Source organism: Pipistrellus kuhlii, unplaced genomic scaffold, assembly GCF_014108245.1.
Source record: "Pipistrellus kuhlii isolate mPipKuh1 unplaced genomic scaffold, mPipKuh1.p scaffold_m20_p_3, whole genome shotgun sequence".
Lineage (NCBI taxonomy): Eukaryota > Metazoa > Chordata > Mammalia > Chiroptera > Vespertilionidae > Pipistrellus > Pipistrellus kuhlii.
In genome coordinates, this window is record NW_023425529.1 from 173,199,868 (window position 1) to 173,216,558 (window position 16,691).

A 16,691-nucleotide genomic window follows, 5' to 3' on the forward strand; every position below is an offset into this window, starting at 1 on the left:
GACATCCCTAAGTGGATAAGCGGCACGAAGGCCCCGGGACACTTCTCCACTCGAACTCAGTGCAACAGCAGTCACTGCCAGTGCAGTCCAGGAGCCACGCTGCCTGGGTCCTGCCATCACATTCCTCAGACACGCTCCTCCAGGCCAGGCACAACGGGGTCTCCCACGCCTCGGTGTGTACCAGCTCCTATGGCTGGTAAAAGGAGAGCACCCAGGAAAAACATAAAATACAACTGGGCAAAAATAAAGCGGAACGCCAGAAAAAGTAGCAAGCACCCATAAAAACAATTTCCACCCTCTTCCATTTATAGATACGGACAACAAGGCCCAGAGGACTGAATGCATACAGATGTCACTTTCCCAATAGCGCTGCCAAGGACGGGGAGACCCTGGCTGGCCTCCAGGGGGAGCCCCTGCCAGGCCCCTACCCCCATCCCCACCCCGCCACAGGGCTCACTGTTTGCACTCTGCTGTCCCCTCTCCGGGGACCGACTCCCAGCGTCACACGTGCCTTTAGAAATAACCACCAGAGGGGCTTCCCAGGTGCTGGGCGCAGTTACGGTAGCCATTATTAATACACACCCCGGCTCTGCCATCTTCTCCTCTGTGGCTCTCACAGTGTGGCATGCAGACCCTCAGCATCACCCGAGAACATGTCAGCAATGCAGAAACTCTAGGGATGCGGCCCGAGCACCTGCACTTAACAAGCTCCCAGGACAACGGGGCCTGTGCTCCAGCCTGAGGCTGTTCTTGAATGAGGCGGACAGACGTGTGGCCGGAAGCTGACCGGAAGAGATGCTGTGCAAACAGGTTTGAGAGAAAACAGTCTCCCCTCAGCAGGTCCCACACACACATGGGCACAGTAAAGGCTGAGAGTCCACCATAAAGAAGCCGGTCTGACACGCACGGACCCCGGGTTCTCCAGGTTTATTATCTGACTGCAGCCTCTTTTCACTGAGTGCCAGCTGCAGTAACGGAGGGCGGTGAGACACGTTGGCCTGGAAGGTCCTTTCTGATGGTGGCGTTTGGTGGATCCTAGGACACTAACTAGAGCTGGAAGGGCCCCAGCCGGCCGGCGCCGTGGACGTCCAATCTGTAAGGCGCTTCCCTTCCCCTGTGCAGACGCTACGCCCACATGCTCGCTCCCCCCAGCTCCCCGTTCAGAACCAGGCTCGCGGAGCCCACTGCTGCAGCCGCTCACAACTCGGCCAACTCTGCCCTCCCTCGGCGTGGGGACTGTCACTGCTGAGCATCACAAAGGAAGCCCGTCAGCCCCACAGCGAACTCGGCTCAAGGTTGTCAGGCTGAAGGAAAGGCCACCAAGCCAGATGTATACCTACTCTGATCCAAGAAGCTCGCTGACGATTTGTAATACAATAAAGATGGAACTCTTTGTGGGACTAATTGTAGGGTTCGTTCAAGCAGCAACCCTCCCCATTTTTAATACAGCATTCTCCCCACTGGAAGAACATTTGGGAATTTGTTCCAAGAAACGAGGCCCACTGACGACCACTCTGTAAGGGAACTTCCAGTCCCATCTCCCTCTGCCCCTGTCCTAACAGACACGGAGGGCGTGCAGTGCAATCAGCACTCTTCACTCACGGGCTGGCATGTAACAGTCCTTGCCTCGGGCAATGCAACGGGCTGCCACTGTCTAGGCGTGCTGTCACGTCTCACAGGAAGAGTTGGCTCCAAAGTTATCTGCCACCTTATCCCCGGCTGATGACACACAAGGCCCTGAGCTCCTGCCCACCTCCCTGTCCAAATGGTGGGATATTGCTGAGCTCTGAGCCTGGGCAGGAGCGAGATCTAGACATCCCTCCCTCCCCCCAATGCGAGGCGTAGGACTGAGCACCTGCTGAGACCAGTGAGGCTTGGCCTTAATTAAACATAAGCCCTCGGGGATGGCTTTCTCTTCTGGGCTTTTAGACTCTAACCCTGTCTGTCCTGAGCACAAGCCAGGCTCTGACTTCCAAACAGGCATGTGAAATGCGCTCAGACGTCCCAGAAGCTCATGCAAGACGCAGCTTGGGTCGAGGCACCCAAGCATGTAACGCCCTGTGTCAGATCAAGTCCATCGCGGCTGCCTGTCATCCATATTTAATTGTGTCGGCCTGTTAATTTTTAACCATGTTTGCGACGGAGGGCCATTAGAGGTCTCCGGGAGCCGAGCTCGGCGAAGCGAGAACAACTCCGGGGAGAACGGCTGAGGCTGGACCCGGGGCGCCCCACTTTCCCACCCGTCCCCGCGCCCGGGCCTTCCCCGCCAGCAGCACCGAGCCTGAATAAAACATGATCCCATCTGGAGCCGGTGTTCCTTCTGCCCCTGTCACAACCGGTTATCTTCAAGGAGGAGTTCACTTTCTCTTTATGGAGGATGTGTGTTATCATGGCGGAGTTTCTCTGCAGCTTTGGTGTTGTTGCCAAAGCAGTAAGAGCGCGCTCTGGGCGCCTGTTCCTGTAAAACGAGGCCTAAGCCCGGGGTGGACGGCCCCCGCCTGAGCCAGCGCCCCCTCCGCACACCACAGCCACGGGCACCACCTAGCTCTGACAAAAAGAGCGATTTTAATCATTACTGGACAACGCCAAGCACCGTACTCTTTCCTACCAAGTAACGCCCTGAAGCAGGTGTCCCTTCTTCCTTACAGATGAGGAAACAGCTCGGAGAAATTTTTAAAAAGCCTGCTACAGCCCCAAAGTTAGCAGAACGGGTGGAAACCCTCATTAAGACGGGGCTTTTTTGAAGTAAAGGGCTGTGACCCTATGAGCTTTGTGCTGAGCCATCCCGACGGTCAGACCTGCCTCTGTGAATCCCCATGTGGCAGAGGCTGGCTCCCCGATGTGCCTGCGGGCATGACTCCGAGCCTCAGAGATGGGCTGTTGTGGCCAACGAGGCCAGGAACAGAGACCGAGGATGTAAGGAGCTTGGCCTCAGAGTGGAACCTGCTCAAGAAACCCGGAAAACTGCACCGATGGAGGCCACCCGGCTGCCCTGTCAGGGGGTCCCCTCTGAGCTGTTCTCGCACCCTGGGATCAGCGACCCTGGGCAGGGCATGGCCCGGGGGGCTGACTTGTTTTAGAGCGGGAACTGCCAGAGGCTGCCCGGTTGGGCAGGTCTGGCCTCGGAAGCTGCAGCTCTGCCAAAGGCATGACTCCAGCAACAACGGCTGAGGTGAGGCCGGCGAGGCAGGGCGCAGGCCCATGTTTCTCACTTCCTGAGTTCCCCCAACGCCTGGCAGAAGGGAAGGGACGGGCAGGACGGACATGCTGAGAAGGTGTTTGCTGGGCTAGGAGTGAGATCCTCTGGGGTTCAGCCATAGGACCGCGGTGGTGAGAATGACGAGGCACAAGATGCAACTCCAGCCACCTGGAAATGAGGCTGGTTCCAGTCCTAGCAAAGGGGGTGGGGGTGGCGGGAGGAGGAGTAACTGCAGGAAGAACCAGCCAGAAAGCCCAGGGAGGAAGGTGGGATCTGATCCGGCCTCCGATAGAAAAGCAAGATAAGGCCGCAGCTGGGAAGTTCAGGGCCAGCGGTGTGAGTGCAGCAAAACACACCAACTGCTTGGCCTCTGGGATGGCAGCTGTTTCCTGTTCTTGATCCACTTCCTGCGGAGCGTTCTTCTCGGGCAGGCGCGTCGGGCCGGGCTGTGGGGAGACTCCCCCTGTGGGTGCCACGCTCAGCAGCAAGCACGCTGCTGGCTGGGTGCAGACACCTCCTCGTCTTGCTCCGTCCCTGCCATTCTTCCCAGCTTGGCCTTCCTCGGGGCGGCGCCTCTGGAACCCGGCTGCTGCTGCCAGGGGTGCGGAGTGTCCTCGGTGCTGAACTAGCAGCGCCTCGTGGTGCTGGTCCCAGGTTCCCTTCTCTTCATTGACAATCCGTACGCTCCCTGCGGGCTCATGTTACCGAGCCCTTAGGTGAGCCGGGCACTCTTTCAAGAGTCTCACACAAGGGCTCCTCATTCCCACTGACAGCAATTCTGAGGCTGAGGCCCCTGCTCAGACAGGTCACACTGCAGGGCCTGGGCAGACAGGCAGCCGCAACCCACAGCAGGGCACCAGGAAAGGCCAGGGGAGGCGCTCCCGAGCTCACTGCCTGGCCGCCCGCCCCGCCTCCCAGGGGGCTTAAGGCAGATGCTCCTGGGTGACCAGACACTGGACAGAGCTGGCACCTTCAGGAACACCAGAGGGTGCTTTCTCCTCGCAGCCTGACCTTCAGAGCTGCAGGGTTAGGCAGAAAGGAATGCCAGAGGATTCCTAGCTTCATGTATGTCTGAGCCACAGAAAGCCTCGAGGACAGCCCCAGGCTCCTTCAAGCTGTGGTCCCCAGACAGTGCCCAGCCCAGGTGGCGAGAGGACCACACACCCTTTTGGGAAAGGCCTTGAGGATGAGGAAGCAGGGATTCAGGGCTGAGGCCATGTATGATGCTCCTAAGTGAGGCCCAGACCTCAGGACTCCTCCCTCCCCTTCGGGAGGCTGCTGGCTAGAAGTGTTGAACCCTCCCGGCTCCCGCGACGGCTTTCTTGACGGGTCCCCCTGCAGGACCAGCCACCGTGACAGCACTGGATGCTGCCTCTGAACAGGAGCGGGGGATGGGAAACGAGTCCTTCTGTGAGTCCCAACGGGTGTGGGGCTGCAGTGCACACCAGCAGCTGCCAGGCCGCGGGCTGTGTGCTCACCTGAGGCCACTCACACCTGCTCTGCTCCCTGCCTCTGGCAAAACACTGCTTGCTTGTGGTCTCTGTGCTTAACATACATCCCATCCCAAACCAGACAGTCTCGTGTCCTCTTTACCCCTATCCTCTACAGGGCACAGTTAGTGATGGAGAAGATGCTTAATAGCATTTGTTTTTTTTTTAACAAACAGTTCTAAAGGGCAGCGCTCAGACGTCTGCGGTGCGGCCGAGTCCACGCCGGGAGACGGCGGTGGCACACCCCGCGTCAGGCCACCGCGTGCCACGCCTGGGCCCGCTTCCCCCACGATCCCCCCTCCCTATTTGCTGTGTCTCTTTTCCCATGGTCCATTTTTGTACTTATTTTGCATTTAACCTTTTAAATTTTTCCAGTGTGTCACAAGGGACCTCCCAAGGGGCATGTCTTGCCCCTGGGAAGTCTGTGCTGTGATTTTAAAACCTTTGTTTACGTGCAGGTGACGTGTCCGAGTCCAGGGCCAAGAGACAGCCTGTGAGATCTGCTGCTGCTCAGGCAGAGGGGCCACCGGAGCACACACAGGCACCAGCACCTGCTTTCCCAGCCCCCGACCTGCCGAAGGCCTGGCCTAAGAGCGTGCCCCTGGCCTAGGGGACGTGGCATTGTTTCTGGAATGTGGTGAGGACTGTGCTTTCATTGACTTTCTTGCTGCCCCATCGGCAACAAGACAGAGCGACACTGAACCCACACGACACACGGAGATGTGTGACCACGAGGTGACCGGAGCAGCTGGGCGTCCTCCGCAGAGTCCTGTGCTCCCGAAGGCCATGGAGGAAGCCTCCCTCGCCTGTTCAATGACTCAAAAAACATAGCCAATAAATTTCAAATACCAATGGCCCTGAAAGTAAACAGGATGATCACGTCTAAAAATATGAATGACCTTCTCAGAAGTCAAATGTTTGCTGCACCAAGTAGTGTTTCATCTCAATAAAAATAAAGCAAGACTGAGGCCTACAATCCTACCACCATATCCAACGATTCTTTAGGAGCAGGATTGGATGTCAGTTTAAGAGATGGAGACACCAGACCGTGAACTGAAGGTGCATGGAACTAGATGTGTGATGCGACTCCTCTTCCTTGACAGCTCTCCCGTCTCCTGGGTCCTCCTCCTTCCGGACCGGGGTGGGTAACCGGCAAACACATTGCTTGCTTCAAATAGGCTTCCACCGGCCACACATCCCATCCTGCTGAAGCCAGGTCTCCGGGTAGACGCGATCCCTTGATGCTTGAACGGCAATCTTCCAATGCACAGCGCTTGAGGGTTCGGAGCGCGAGAAGGTGGAAGCAGCGGCAGCGAGGCCCCAGCTCTGGGCTGCCTCACCGCTAGAGGCTCCTCCTCTTCCTCCTCCTCCTGAAGAACATACTTAAGAGTCACTGGGCCTACTTCTCCCACAATCTCAGCCGGAGGTGACGCCTTAGCTCCACAATCCCATCCTCATGAAAACAAAACGCTGCAGTCGACTTGAGATCGTTTTTTGCTCTGATTAAAATTTTTATTGAATTTTCTCAAATGTTACCAAGAAATAGTTTGGGGTGGGGGTGGGGTTGGGGGTTTGGGGAATGGCTAACAAGCCAGTTCAGCCTGGGAGCTCCCTCTGCTGGTCTGCAGTAGGCTGATACGTTACAAACACATTCCCAGAGACAAATCTAATTTGCTGGAGAAGTGGACAAAAGACAGGTGTGTTGGGCTTTGCCTCAGGACAGAAACACTAGAAGAAAAAAAAAAAAATCCATGTCTCAAAACAGAGCACAACATTGCTGAGAAAAGCAAAATAATTTAAAAGCTTCTCCAAAGACATATAATAATAAATCTCCAAAACGAAACAGAATCATCAACCAAGGGGATGCTCCGTGTTGGGTCTCCCACTGCTCTACCTCCAGGTCATAACAACTCTCTCAGGCCCTTTGGTGAAGCTTAAGTTCTGATGCCCTTGTCTTTGCCTTCGGGTCTCTTCTTACAGGCGTCTTATCTACTTAGAGGAGAAAGATCCAAGTGAGGCTTTTTAAAAATTCCATCAGAGAGTAAGCCTGGCGAGCCAGCACTGTGACATGGAAAGAGCCAGGCCGGGAGTCAGGTGACCTGGCTCTCGTCATGGCGGAGCCACTCGTGATTTTGGGGAACTCTCGGTCTTCTCCGGTCTGTTTCCTCATCTGTAAAATGGTCAGACCAGGTCAGCTGGAAGGCCTCTGCCCGTTTGTTCTATGAAGCTCGTGTTGGACAAAGACATTTAAATGACCGTATCTGTACATGAGTCTTTATGATACAGAGCCCACGCTCGCACTGGGAATGACTCGGAACAAGAAGTGGGACTGAGCACAGGACAGCTCTGGTGCCGGAGGAGAGTTCCACCAACCCTGGGGCCGCGGTGGCAGAGCCAAGGGGGTTCCGGGTTGGGCAGGTCTCCAGGCCAAGGAAGAACTCATAGGGAAGGTGCCACCTGCGCAACGTATCCTATGAAGTTAAAAGGGTTGAGTCCATCTAATGTTGGCGCTTCCTCTCTCATCCTTTCTCCCAATGGCCTGGGCTTTCTAATCTCTTATGGCTCTTGAGTGCCTTTTCTCATCACATCTCCAGGTACTATTTTTCATTTCATCTGTTACATGATGAAGGAAGGGCAGATGACCCAGATGCCATGGCCAAAAGCCACTATTCCCAGTCCTTTCTGGCCACTGTCAATCCCTGCTTGTCCAGAGCAATGGTGACAAGCTTTGGTGCTGATTAACCAAAGCCATGGATATTCAGATGACCATGCGAACTTGGCACTATTTCATGGTATTTATTAACACTTGCCTCAGATGTCAACTGATCCATATTCTAGGCCAGTTGTTGGCAAACTCAGTCAACAGAGCCAAATATCAACAGTACAACGATTGAAATTTCTTTTGAGAGCCACATTTTTTTAAACTTAAATTTCTTCTAACTAGACTTCTTTAAAATAGACTTGCCCAGGCTGTGGTATTTTGTGGAAGAGCCACACTCAAGGGGACAAAGAGCTGCATGTGGCTCGAGAGCCACAGTTTGCCGACCACGGTTCTAGGCAATCTAGGAAGAGGAGAGCAGACACATCCGCAGATGGTAGGGGTGGGGTGCATGGGCACAAACAGAGGGGACACTTTTCCCGTCTCTACAAGTGATCTCCAAGCCACTCCGAGCAAGATGATGACTCAGCAGAAGATACGCACAGGTTTACATTCTACCCCTCCTTCCTCTCCCTGCCATCTCCCGCTGACCAAGCACAGACATGGACAAAAGGTAGAAAGGCAGCAGAAAGCACAGCTAATCTAGAGAAGGGGAATTAGTCTCAGAATAATCCTGTTACTTTATTTTCTGGACCAAATACCATCTGCATTTTTCTTCACTACTTTCTGCCTCCTCCTCCCAGCCCAGAGGGTAACCACGGCCTAGACTCCCGGGCTGTCAGCTCGCCTGCAGGAGGCCCGGGCAGCCGGGTAGTCAGTGCACGCAGGAAGCACTTAGAGCTTAGCTGACAGAATGGAAGGACGGTCAGCACACCTGGCCCCACGACCTGTGGGAACCTTTGCTGGGACTGCTTGTAGGGTCTGACACATACGGTGAGTTCTGAACAACACAAAGGGTTCTGTACAACACAGAAGGGTTTGGTCGGAAGGAAGAGTATTCTGGGAAGCTGTTTATTCCGATCCAGCCTTGGAAATACACACTAAGCAAAACAGACAGACAAAAACCCCACCTGTCCAAGCCAACGTGTCTTAAAAAGCTAGGCCCTCCTGCTCTTAGAGGAGTTACACATGCAGTAGACAAGTGAAACCTGGATTCTCCTATCTTTCTTGCTGCTGATCATCACCATGAATCGTAATATTGATATTACTACTTGCACTAAAGGGGAGAGAAAGGATTGGTAGGTAGACAGTAATCTTTGTAAAAAACAAAACAAAACAAAAAAAACCCACAACCAAAACAAAACAAAAAAACAGGCAATTTATAAATCTCAGGCTATTGTTAACTTAATAAAAAAATAAAATAAAATAAAAAGCTGGTCAGAGCAAAGGCCTCTACTTTGACCTGCCATTACATTCTTAGACACTATTTTGTACTTTCTTTTCTTCAGGATTTCCTGAAAATGGGAAAAAGAAACCCTTAATTTCTTCTGTAACATATTCCTGGAAGCTCCCAAGTTCCCCTTCGTGTTTCCCCGAAAATAAGACCTAGCGCATGGAAAGAGAAGACATTCCCTGAAAATAAGACCTAGCGCAACTTTGGGGAAAAAAAATGAATGTAAGACACTGTCTTATTTTCGGGGAAACAGGGTAGCTCTCAAGAGAACAGGAGAGAAAAATCTCCCAGAATGCAGAAACACACGCAGACACGTCACGCCTACGACAAGCGCACACCTCCCCTGCGGCTCTCCCACACGACAAGGCACACGCACGTCTGTGCTCTGGTGACGCCTCCAGCCGGCCGGGCGCTGGGGAGGTCACCTGGGCCCGGTCCCTTGTGGGTGACACGAGGGTGAGATCATTAAGGGAGAGAGAGGTGTTGTTTGGGCAGACATCAGGCAGTGGGTGATATCATTGCTGTCAGATGGTCCTCGTAAGTCCCGGAGGAGTGGCAGCTCGATGTAGAGGGGATCAGTAGTTTCTCAAAGGTGGATCTGTTAGCCGGTAGGTGTTAGTGGTACGGTGCGCGCTGGGAACCAGGTTTGAAAGGACCGGTGGAGGGGTGAGTGGAGTCGTGGCCGATGGGTATAAATTACCTGGGCATGCAGTGAAGCGGGATAGGTGAAAGCAGGAGGAGGTAGAGCAGGCGCTAACTCCGCTGGGTACAGAGGGTACGGGGCCCACACTTCAGGGCTACTGGGGTAAAGTGCAGGCACTGTGAGCTCATCTGCAAGAAAAGAATAAGGGGAGAGTTAGTGGTTACCACACAGCTGGTTTCGAATCAGAACAAAACACCCCATAACCCAGAGCCCCAACACATGCCCGAGGTCAAATGACTCTCATTCTTTCAATAACCTGCTGGCTTTGGCCTGCGAACCCTGAGCCAGGGAAGGGCAGACACACAGCGAGAGAGAGCAACACGCGTCGGCTGCGGGTGCCTGCTGCGAGGCACTGCCTGGGGCGCTCTGATGTCCTTCCAGCCGGAGCTGGGGGCCCGGAGCAGCGGGGATTTCCTGGACAAACAGTGACTGCAGTCCTCTCCGGGAGGGAGGAAGAGGAAGAACCAGTAGGAGACATCTCCTGAAAACCGCTGAGAGCCTCTGGGAGAACAACAGCTTCCTGGCACGACCCCAGAAGCCTGGAAGAACTGAGGGACTTGTCTGCCTATCAGTATAATGAATAGACAAATAAATGGTGTTCACCAGGCATTTCACTTTTGGCGCTCAGAAGAGCAGGACCAGATGTTGTACCTACACAGCGTTTAAGTTGTTAAAAAAACACACACACACACACACAAAAAAACACCTCAGAATGGAAGTGGAAAGCCTCCAGTATCCTGATTGAAGTTAAGCTTCGCAAAGATGCAAATATGAACACTCACAAATGCCATTGACACCGACTATTTTTCAGGGGAAAAAGTGAGTCAAGCTGCACCTGACTGGTCTAAACCATCCTCGTGCAGCTGATTCCGCTCGGGCCAAGCTGCAGTTCTCCAGGCCGAAGGGTCAGTGCCTGGGCCTCAGACTGCACCATGAGCAGCCCATTACAGTAACAGCAGACACCAGAGGGAGCGCCGGGCGGAGGCAGAAGGCACATCCGTCAATAGTGATGAATCTGGACCCTGTGAAGCAGCAACCTCAACGTGTGCTTTTACTGCGTCAAACAGGAACTGAAGTAGGTCAAGGGTGCTGCCGAGACCTGCTCAGGGAAAGGCGGCCGATGAAGCTATCAGTGACCCTGCCATTCAGCACTTTCCAGGTCTGCCGTGCATGTGATCCAAGGAGAAGAGTCACTGCCCACCCCATGTCTCCCTCACCCTCGCTGCCCCCAAACCCTGGCTCTGAGCAGGGTTTTCAGTACGGGAAGGGGCTAGAAACCAAACTGCTTGCTGAGTGTGAGCTGGTGACGGCTCTATGGAGCCGCCAGAAGGCAACTGGGCCTGTGTGCACCCGGTGGGTGGGGGGCGGGCAAGGCTTTCCACAGCCAGCACATGGCTTCTGCCAGGACGAGGGAGCCCAGGGCTGGCTGATGCCTGTCCATTCAGAGGGCGGCATGGGGATCCCAACACTCTGTGCCCTACAGGGGGGCTGGCCGGCTGGCTTCCCCATTCCTCTCCCCGACGCCCTCCTCGGGCTTGGTGATGGGAACACGACTGCCGGTGTCCAGGCTGGAGGCCTAGGCCCAGAGGGTGGAGTGACTGTTGTTACTGAGGGAGGCAAAGAGGAGCGTCACAGCCACTTTAAGAAGATCAGGTGGCCGAAACCGGTTTGGCTCAGTGGATAGAGCGTTGGCTTGGGGACTGAAGGGACCCGGGTTCGATTCCGGTCAAGGGCATGTACCTTGGTTGTTGGCATATCCCCAGTAGGGTGTGTGCAAGAGGCAGCTGATCGATGACTCTCTCTCATCGATGTTTCTAACTCTCTATCTCCCTCCCTTCCTCTCTGTATAGAATCAATAAAAATATATTTAAAAATAAAAAATAAAAAATAAATGAGTCTTATTAAAAAAAAAAAAAAAAAAAAAAAAAAAAGAAGATCAGGTGGCCGAAACCGGTTTGGCTCAGTGGATGGAGCGTCAACCTGCGGACTCAAGGGTCCCAGGTTCGATTCCGGTCAAGGGCATGTATCTTGGTTGCGGGCACATCCCCAGTGGGGTGTGTGCAGGAGGCAGCTGATCAATGATTCTCTCTCATCGATGTTTCTAACTCTCTATCCCTCTCTCTTCCTCTCTGTAAAATATCAATAAAATATATTAAAAAAAAAATTTTTTAAAAAAGGAAAAGATCAGGTGGACACCACCAGTTCCAGGGCGTAGGTGAGCATAGTTTCTGTAGGGAGATTCCTCTGTGAGAGGGGGCAGTCTGAGGGAATGCCACCAGACCTTGTTTCCTGTCTCGAAGAGACCACACGAGTCCCACTGGAACCGCCCCTGTGGGAGCCCCGAGCTGCTAGAACGAATGCCCGGACTGAAACGGCCGTTCTCAGGAACAACGTGCTGTTATTGTTGGTGCTTGAGCTACCACGCTATTTTAAGATACTTGGAGTCTTTCTGAAAAGTCAAGAGCGTCTCAGGCCCGGCACACTCGTTTCTCAGCCCCGCGGGGACAGCAGGAGTGGCCACCGCCAGAGGGCTGTGCCGGGCCGGGCTTTCACCGGATCCATGGGTACTTCCTTTAGAGGGTTTTACAACAAATGTCTTTTAACATATCTGATCCTAAAGGGAGAACTAATGGAGAGGAGGGGAGTCAGCATTCCAGGCTCAGCCTGGAACGAAGTTATTGATTGCCGGACACTGCCATTTTCATCCTGAAGCATCACCACCCACTGGTCTCCACTGATGCTCAGAGACGATTCGCTGAGTAACGTTTGCACAAAATCTAGCCCAGCAGAATGGGGAATTGGAGGCAAACCCAAAGCGGCTGAGTAATGGGATGGTCAGGTAGTGAGGCAGAGGCCTGAGAGATCAGGGTGAACTCACACATGGCCAATCTCCTAAAACATCCCGTCATGTCCCCCTTCTCTTGTGAGGGAAGCACAAGGGGTCACTGTACATGCCGGAGACAAGCAGCACAGGGGGGTGGTCACAATGAATCAATGGAGGTGTTGGAGCTGAGCTGGTGACCGCTGGGAGAGGAGAGGAGTGAAGATAATTCCTAACATGTTTTCAAGGATCTGGGTCTTACTCAAGTCTGCACCCCTGGGCCGGCTGAGACTGGCATGTGGTGTGTGATGCTGCTTATTTATTGAATAGTATCCAATGGAAAGTCATAAAACATGTAAAGATATAACACGGCTTTCTTTGTTAAAGGAACTTCGATAATATCCATAGAAACTAGATCACTGTATCTAAAACTTCTCAATCCTTGCATTTTCCCTCTCTCTCTCTCTCTCTCTCTCTCTCTCTCTCTCTCTCTCTCTCTCTCTCTCTCTCTCTCTCCCCCCCCTCTTCCTGTCCCTCTCCCTCTCCCTCTCCCTCGAACAAAAGGAGGCTAAACTCTGAGCAAATGTTAAGAGCAGTAATTTTCAGTTAGAAATAAAAGCCATGGAACCCTTTTCTCGAACTAATTTTCCCAGAACCCCTTTTAGATAAAAGTACAGCTATTGTGGTTCACTTGGTGGTGGTGGGGAGACTGAAGGACCTCAGCCCCTATGACAGCCCCTGAGGTACCGGGTTCCAGAGAACGCCATCTGAAAGCTGCTCTGACAGCCGCTCTCACCCAGGGACGGGTTTTTAAAGTAAGCTCCTCTTGCCGAAACCGGTTTGGCTCAGTGGTAGAGCATTGGTCTGCGGACTGAAAGGTCCCGGGTTCGATTCCGGTCAAGGGCATGTACCTTGGTTGCGGGCACATCCCTAGTAAGGGGGTGTGCAAGAGGCAGCTGATTGATGTTTCTCTCTCATTGACGTTTCTAGCTCTCTATCTCTCTCCCTTCCTCTCTGTAAAAAATCAATAATATATATATATAAAAGAAAGAATACTCATTAAAAAATAAATAGATAAATAGATAAATAGATAAATAGATAAATAAATAAATAAATAAATAATAAAGTAAGCTCCTCTTCAAAAACCTGTGAGGGCTGCGCTCATTCCTGCCACCCCCCGGGACCCTGTCTGGGAGGGAGGACCATGAGCAGCCAGCGCAGGGAAGACATAAAAGGAGGACAAAACAACTGGGATTGGAGCAAACAGGTCTCCTGCCTGACATGGACTCAGAGCCCGAAGTCCCTAGCAGCCCATGGAGACCTCGAGTGAGCTTTTATGGCCTCAAAGGGTCAGAAAAATCTGACCCAGGAAATAAATATAGCAGGTAAAACAACATAAAAAGGTAAATAAACCAGTTGGAGCTATTTCCTTCCTTCCTCCTCCACACTCCAAAGGCCTAACCATGCCTTCCTGTCTGCACTCCGGCACAATGCACCGCACAGTGGTCGGGGACCAGCAGCGGCCCCGGGAGCCTGGTAGCAATGACGCTCCTGGTTCCACCCACACCCATCGAATCAGAAAGTCTGCTCTCCAAGGGATTCTGAATAATACTTTAGTTTGGGAAGCCCTGTCAGTTATTTATCTTACTTTTCTTATTGTAGTATTAGCTGATTGAGCACAAACTATGTTACATTTGCTTTCAGAAAACTTAGTTTAGTGCCTGTTGAATGAATAAATAGAACACTGCAGGGGAGGAAATGCAAAGGAAAGCAATAATCCTGGACTTGTTTTGTGAGAGAAGCGAGCTGGAGGGTGAGAACAGACCTAGCCGTGCACTCCTCGCTGGGCTCAGAGCCACGTGACAGCAGCAGAGGACACTGGGGCAGCCTGCAGGGTCCGGACTGCACCTCCAGGAAAGCAGCCCTCATGGGACAGCTACAGCTCAGTATGAGGCTGAGGACTCTGAAGACCCATTCCCCCCTCTGATGAAAGAGGATAGTAAGCTGAATGAGCTTTTTGCACTTGCCCATTCTTTTTGGTTGCTCAATGTGGTCTTGAGAAAATTCTAATGTTTGGACACAGGTTTTCCACAGCAGGAGCCCGTCAGGTGGGTACCCAACTGAAGGAGCAGCAGCAGCAGGGAGCAACCTAGCTTCCTGGGAGCAACCTAGCAGGGTTCAACCTTCCTCACTCACTGTCCATCCTGCTCAAACTTGACACAATGGGGAGGCTGCTCTGGATTCTGTGGTTCGATTTGGGTGAAGTGTTATCCCACACACCAAAAGATTGCAGGTTTGATTCCTGGTCCAGGGCACAATATAAGAGGCAATGATGTTTCTCTGTCACATCAATGTCCTGTCCCTCCCACCCGTTTCCTCCTTCTTAAAAAAAAAAAAAAAAAAAAAAAGTGAAAGGCTAAAAAAGAAGAGAAGGTTTGCTTCCCTGGCCCCACTGTGATGAAATGGGGTTCAGGGAGGGGATCAGATTCCTCCTGAGAGGAATGTTGACTACCGTACTGCAAGGTGAGCTAGGCCTCAGGGAGCCAAGAGATCAGCAGGCCAGGGCTTTCTCCTTGCACCAGATCCAGCTATATCCTTTCTCCCTGTGCACCTGAGGATAGTGTTACTAAGGGCTCACAATATACAACCGAGTAGGCTATTCTCTTATGCAACCACAACAGCTCACACTGGATGAGGGCAAACAAGGACTAAAACTTCTCCACCCCCATCCCTTTGAAAGAAAGAGGTGCAGTCTTGAGGAAAGTTTAAACCCAGGAATTCATGAAGGTCATCCAGTCTGCCTTTTACTTTAGATGAGGAAACCAAAGTCAAAAGGTGAAGCACCAGTTGAAGATCACACTGAAACAGATGAAGATGAAGGACTCTTAGAAACAGAGGGGAAAGTCCACTCTTGGTGGACTTCATCTGAGTGTAGTTGAATATAAGGTCCAAGAACTTCAAATCAATCCTGTCTTTCTTCTGCTCATTGGAAACATTGCATAGCAATCTCATGGTCAACATGTCTGAAACTAAACACACTCCCTCCAGTGGCCTGTCCTCCTTGGTTCCCGATTTCAGCCAAAGATGCCACTCAGTTACCCACGCCAGAGACCTGGTGGTCACCCGATTCTCCCTCAAATTCAATCCTTCACCAAGGTCCTAGTTAATCTGTCTCCTCGTCCACTTGATCCTCTCCCCGACTGGACTACTGAAAAGGTCTCCTGATACTACTGGCCACTACACTGCAGTCAGGACAACTTTTTAAATACTCACGTCAGTAATGTCACTCGCCCTCTTAAAACCTTTCTGGGATTTCCTTGCTTGTTGGGTAGTGCCTGAACTCCACATACTACAGCCTAGAAAACCCCACAGGACCTGGCCTGCCTGTCTTTCCAGCCCCGCTCTCACCCAGTTCTCTCGCAAGGTCTGGATCATTTTCACCGCTTGACTAGACTTGGTCCTCTCCCACTTTTAGGCCCTGAACACCCACTTGTTCCCTCTGCCTAGGGTGTTCTTCTCCCCTCCTTTCACCTGGCTTAACGCTTAATCATTCTTCAAAGGACCCTACCTCGGTGGTGGAGGGGAAACATCATCTCTGTTCTGCTGTACCTTGCACCTCCCACTCACAGCAGCAACCTCTAGTATTTAACTTCTTATTTAAGTGCCTAGCACCGTGTATAGCACAGAAAACAGCAAGAAATCACCTATTTGCTTTTTTTTAAAAGAATGAATGGGGGGGGGGGGGAAAATGCTTCCATATTGCCCTTCAGAGGAGGAAGCGATAAAACTGTAGGTTAATTCAATTCTGTGGAGAGAAATATGCACAGAAAGATCAAGAACATGAGACATGTAGATGCTATTCTTAAATAAGATTACATCCCTACCCTGGTTTAATAACGCCTTATATTTGCATACATTTTTATACACAGCCAAGAACTCGCACATCCATTATCATCCGGGAACCTCACTAAAAGCATGGACTTGGCAGCACTGGTTTCTCATGTTAACAAAGAAAACAATCTCTTCAAGGTCTCACGGCGAACTTGCAGTGTCTGAACTGGAATCAGAACCCAAGCCTCAGGTTCCTCCCTACGCACCATCCCACCGCTGGAGGGGGTGGCCAGCTCCTGGAGCATAGGTGGTCTGCGTCTCTAGCTCTTGTCCTCTCAATGTACTGGCATAAATCCAGGGACAGAGTCTTACAGGGCAGCTTGCCTGACAGATGCAGAATATGGCCAGAAAAACAGCAACCAACATGGAAAGCTCATATAGGATGACGAATTCCATTTTTTATGGGGAAAAATACATTTTGAAATAAGAAAAATAAATCAAGGCTTCTGTTAAACAATCAGCTCCCACTCACATACCTTAGCAAGTAGCTGACCCATGTCTGTGAGGAGCCCTTCTGGTGTTACATCTAAGAATG

At 52.0% G+C, this 16,691-nt stretch overlaps 2 protein-coding genes across 9 annotated transcripts in view; one reads left to right on the forward strand and one right to left on the reverse strand.

Annotated features, from left to right (window-relative positions):
* Positions 1–6,214, forward strand: part of GTF2E2 (general transcription factor IIE subunit 2) — a 78,575-nt gene extending 72,361 nt beyond the window's left edge. Inside the window, exon 9 of one of the 2 annotated variants that reach the window (XM_045588903.1) lies at positions 312–6,214. The gene's annotated coding sequence lies outside the window, so the exon portion shown is untranslated. The remainder of the gene's footprint in view (positions 1–311) is intronic. The other variant, XM_036458291.2, reaches the window with a different exon arrangement.
* The window catches only part of RBPMS (RNA binding protein, mRNA processing factor), a 160,886-nt gene that overhangs the window by 14,043 nt on the left and 130,152 nt on the right, over positions 1–16,691 (reverse strand). For 6 of the 7 annotated variants that reach the window (XR_004991443.2, XR_006743014.1, XR_006743013.1 and 3 more), the window contains one exon: positions 9,442–9,572. Coding sequence is in view for 4 of the 7 variants with exons in the window: in XM_045588904.1 (XP_045444860.1) it covers positions 9,442–9,572 (131 nt within the window). In the remaining 3 variants the exon portion in view is untranslated. Of the gene's footprint in view, positions 1–6,189; positions 6,418–9,441; positions 9,573–16,691 lie in introns of those variants that run through there. The other variant, XM_036458297.2, reaches the window with a different exon arrangement.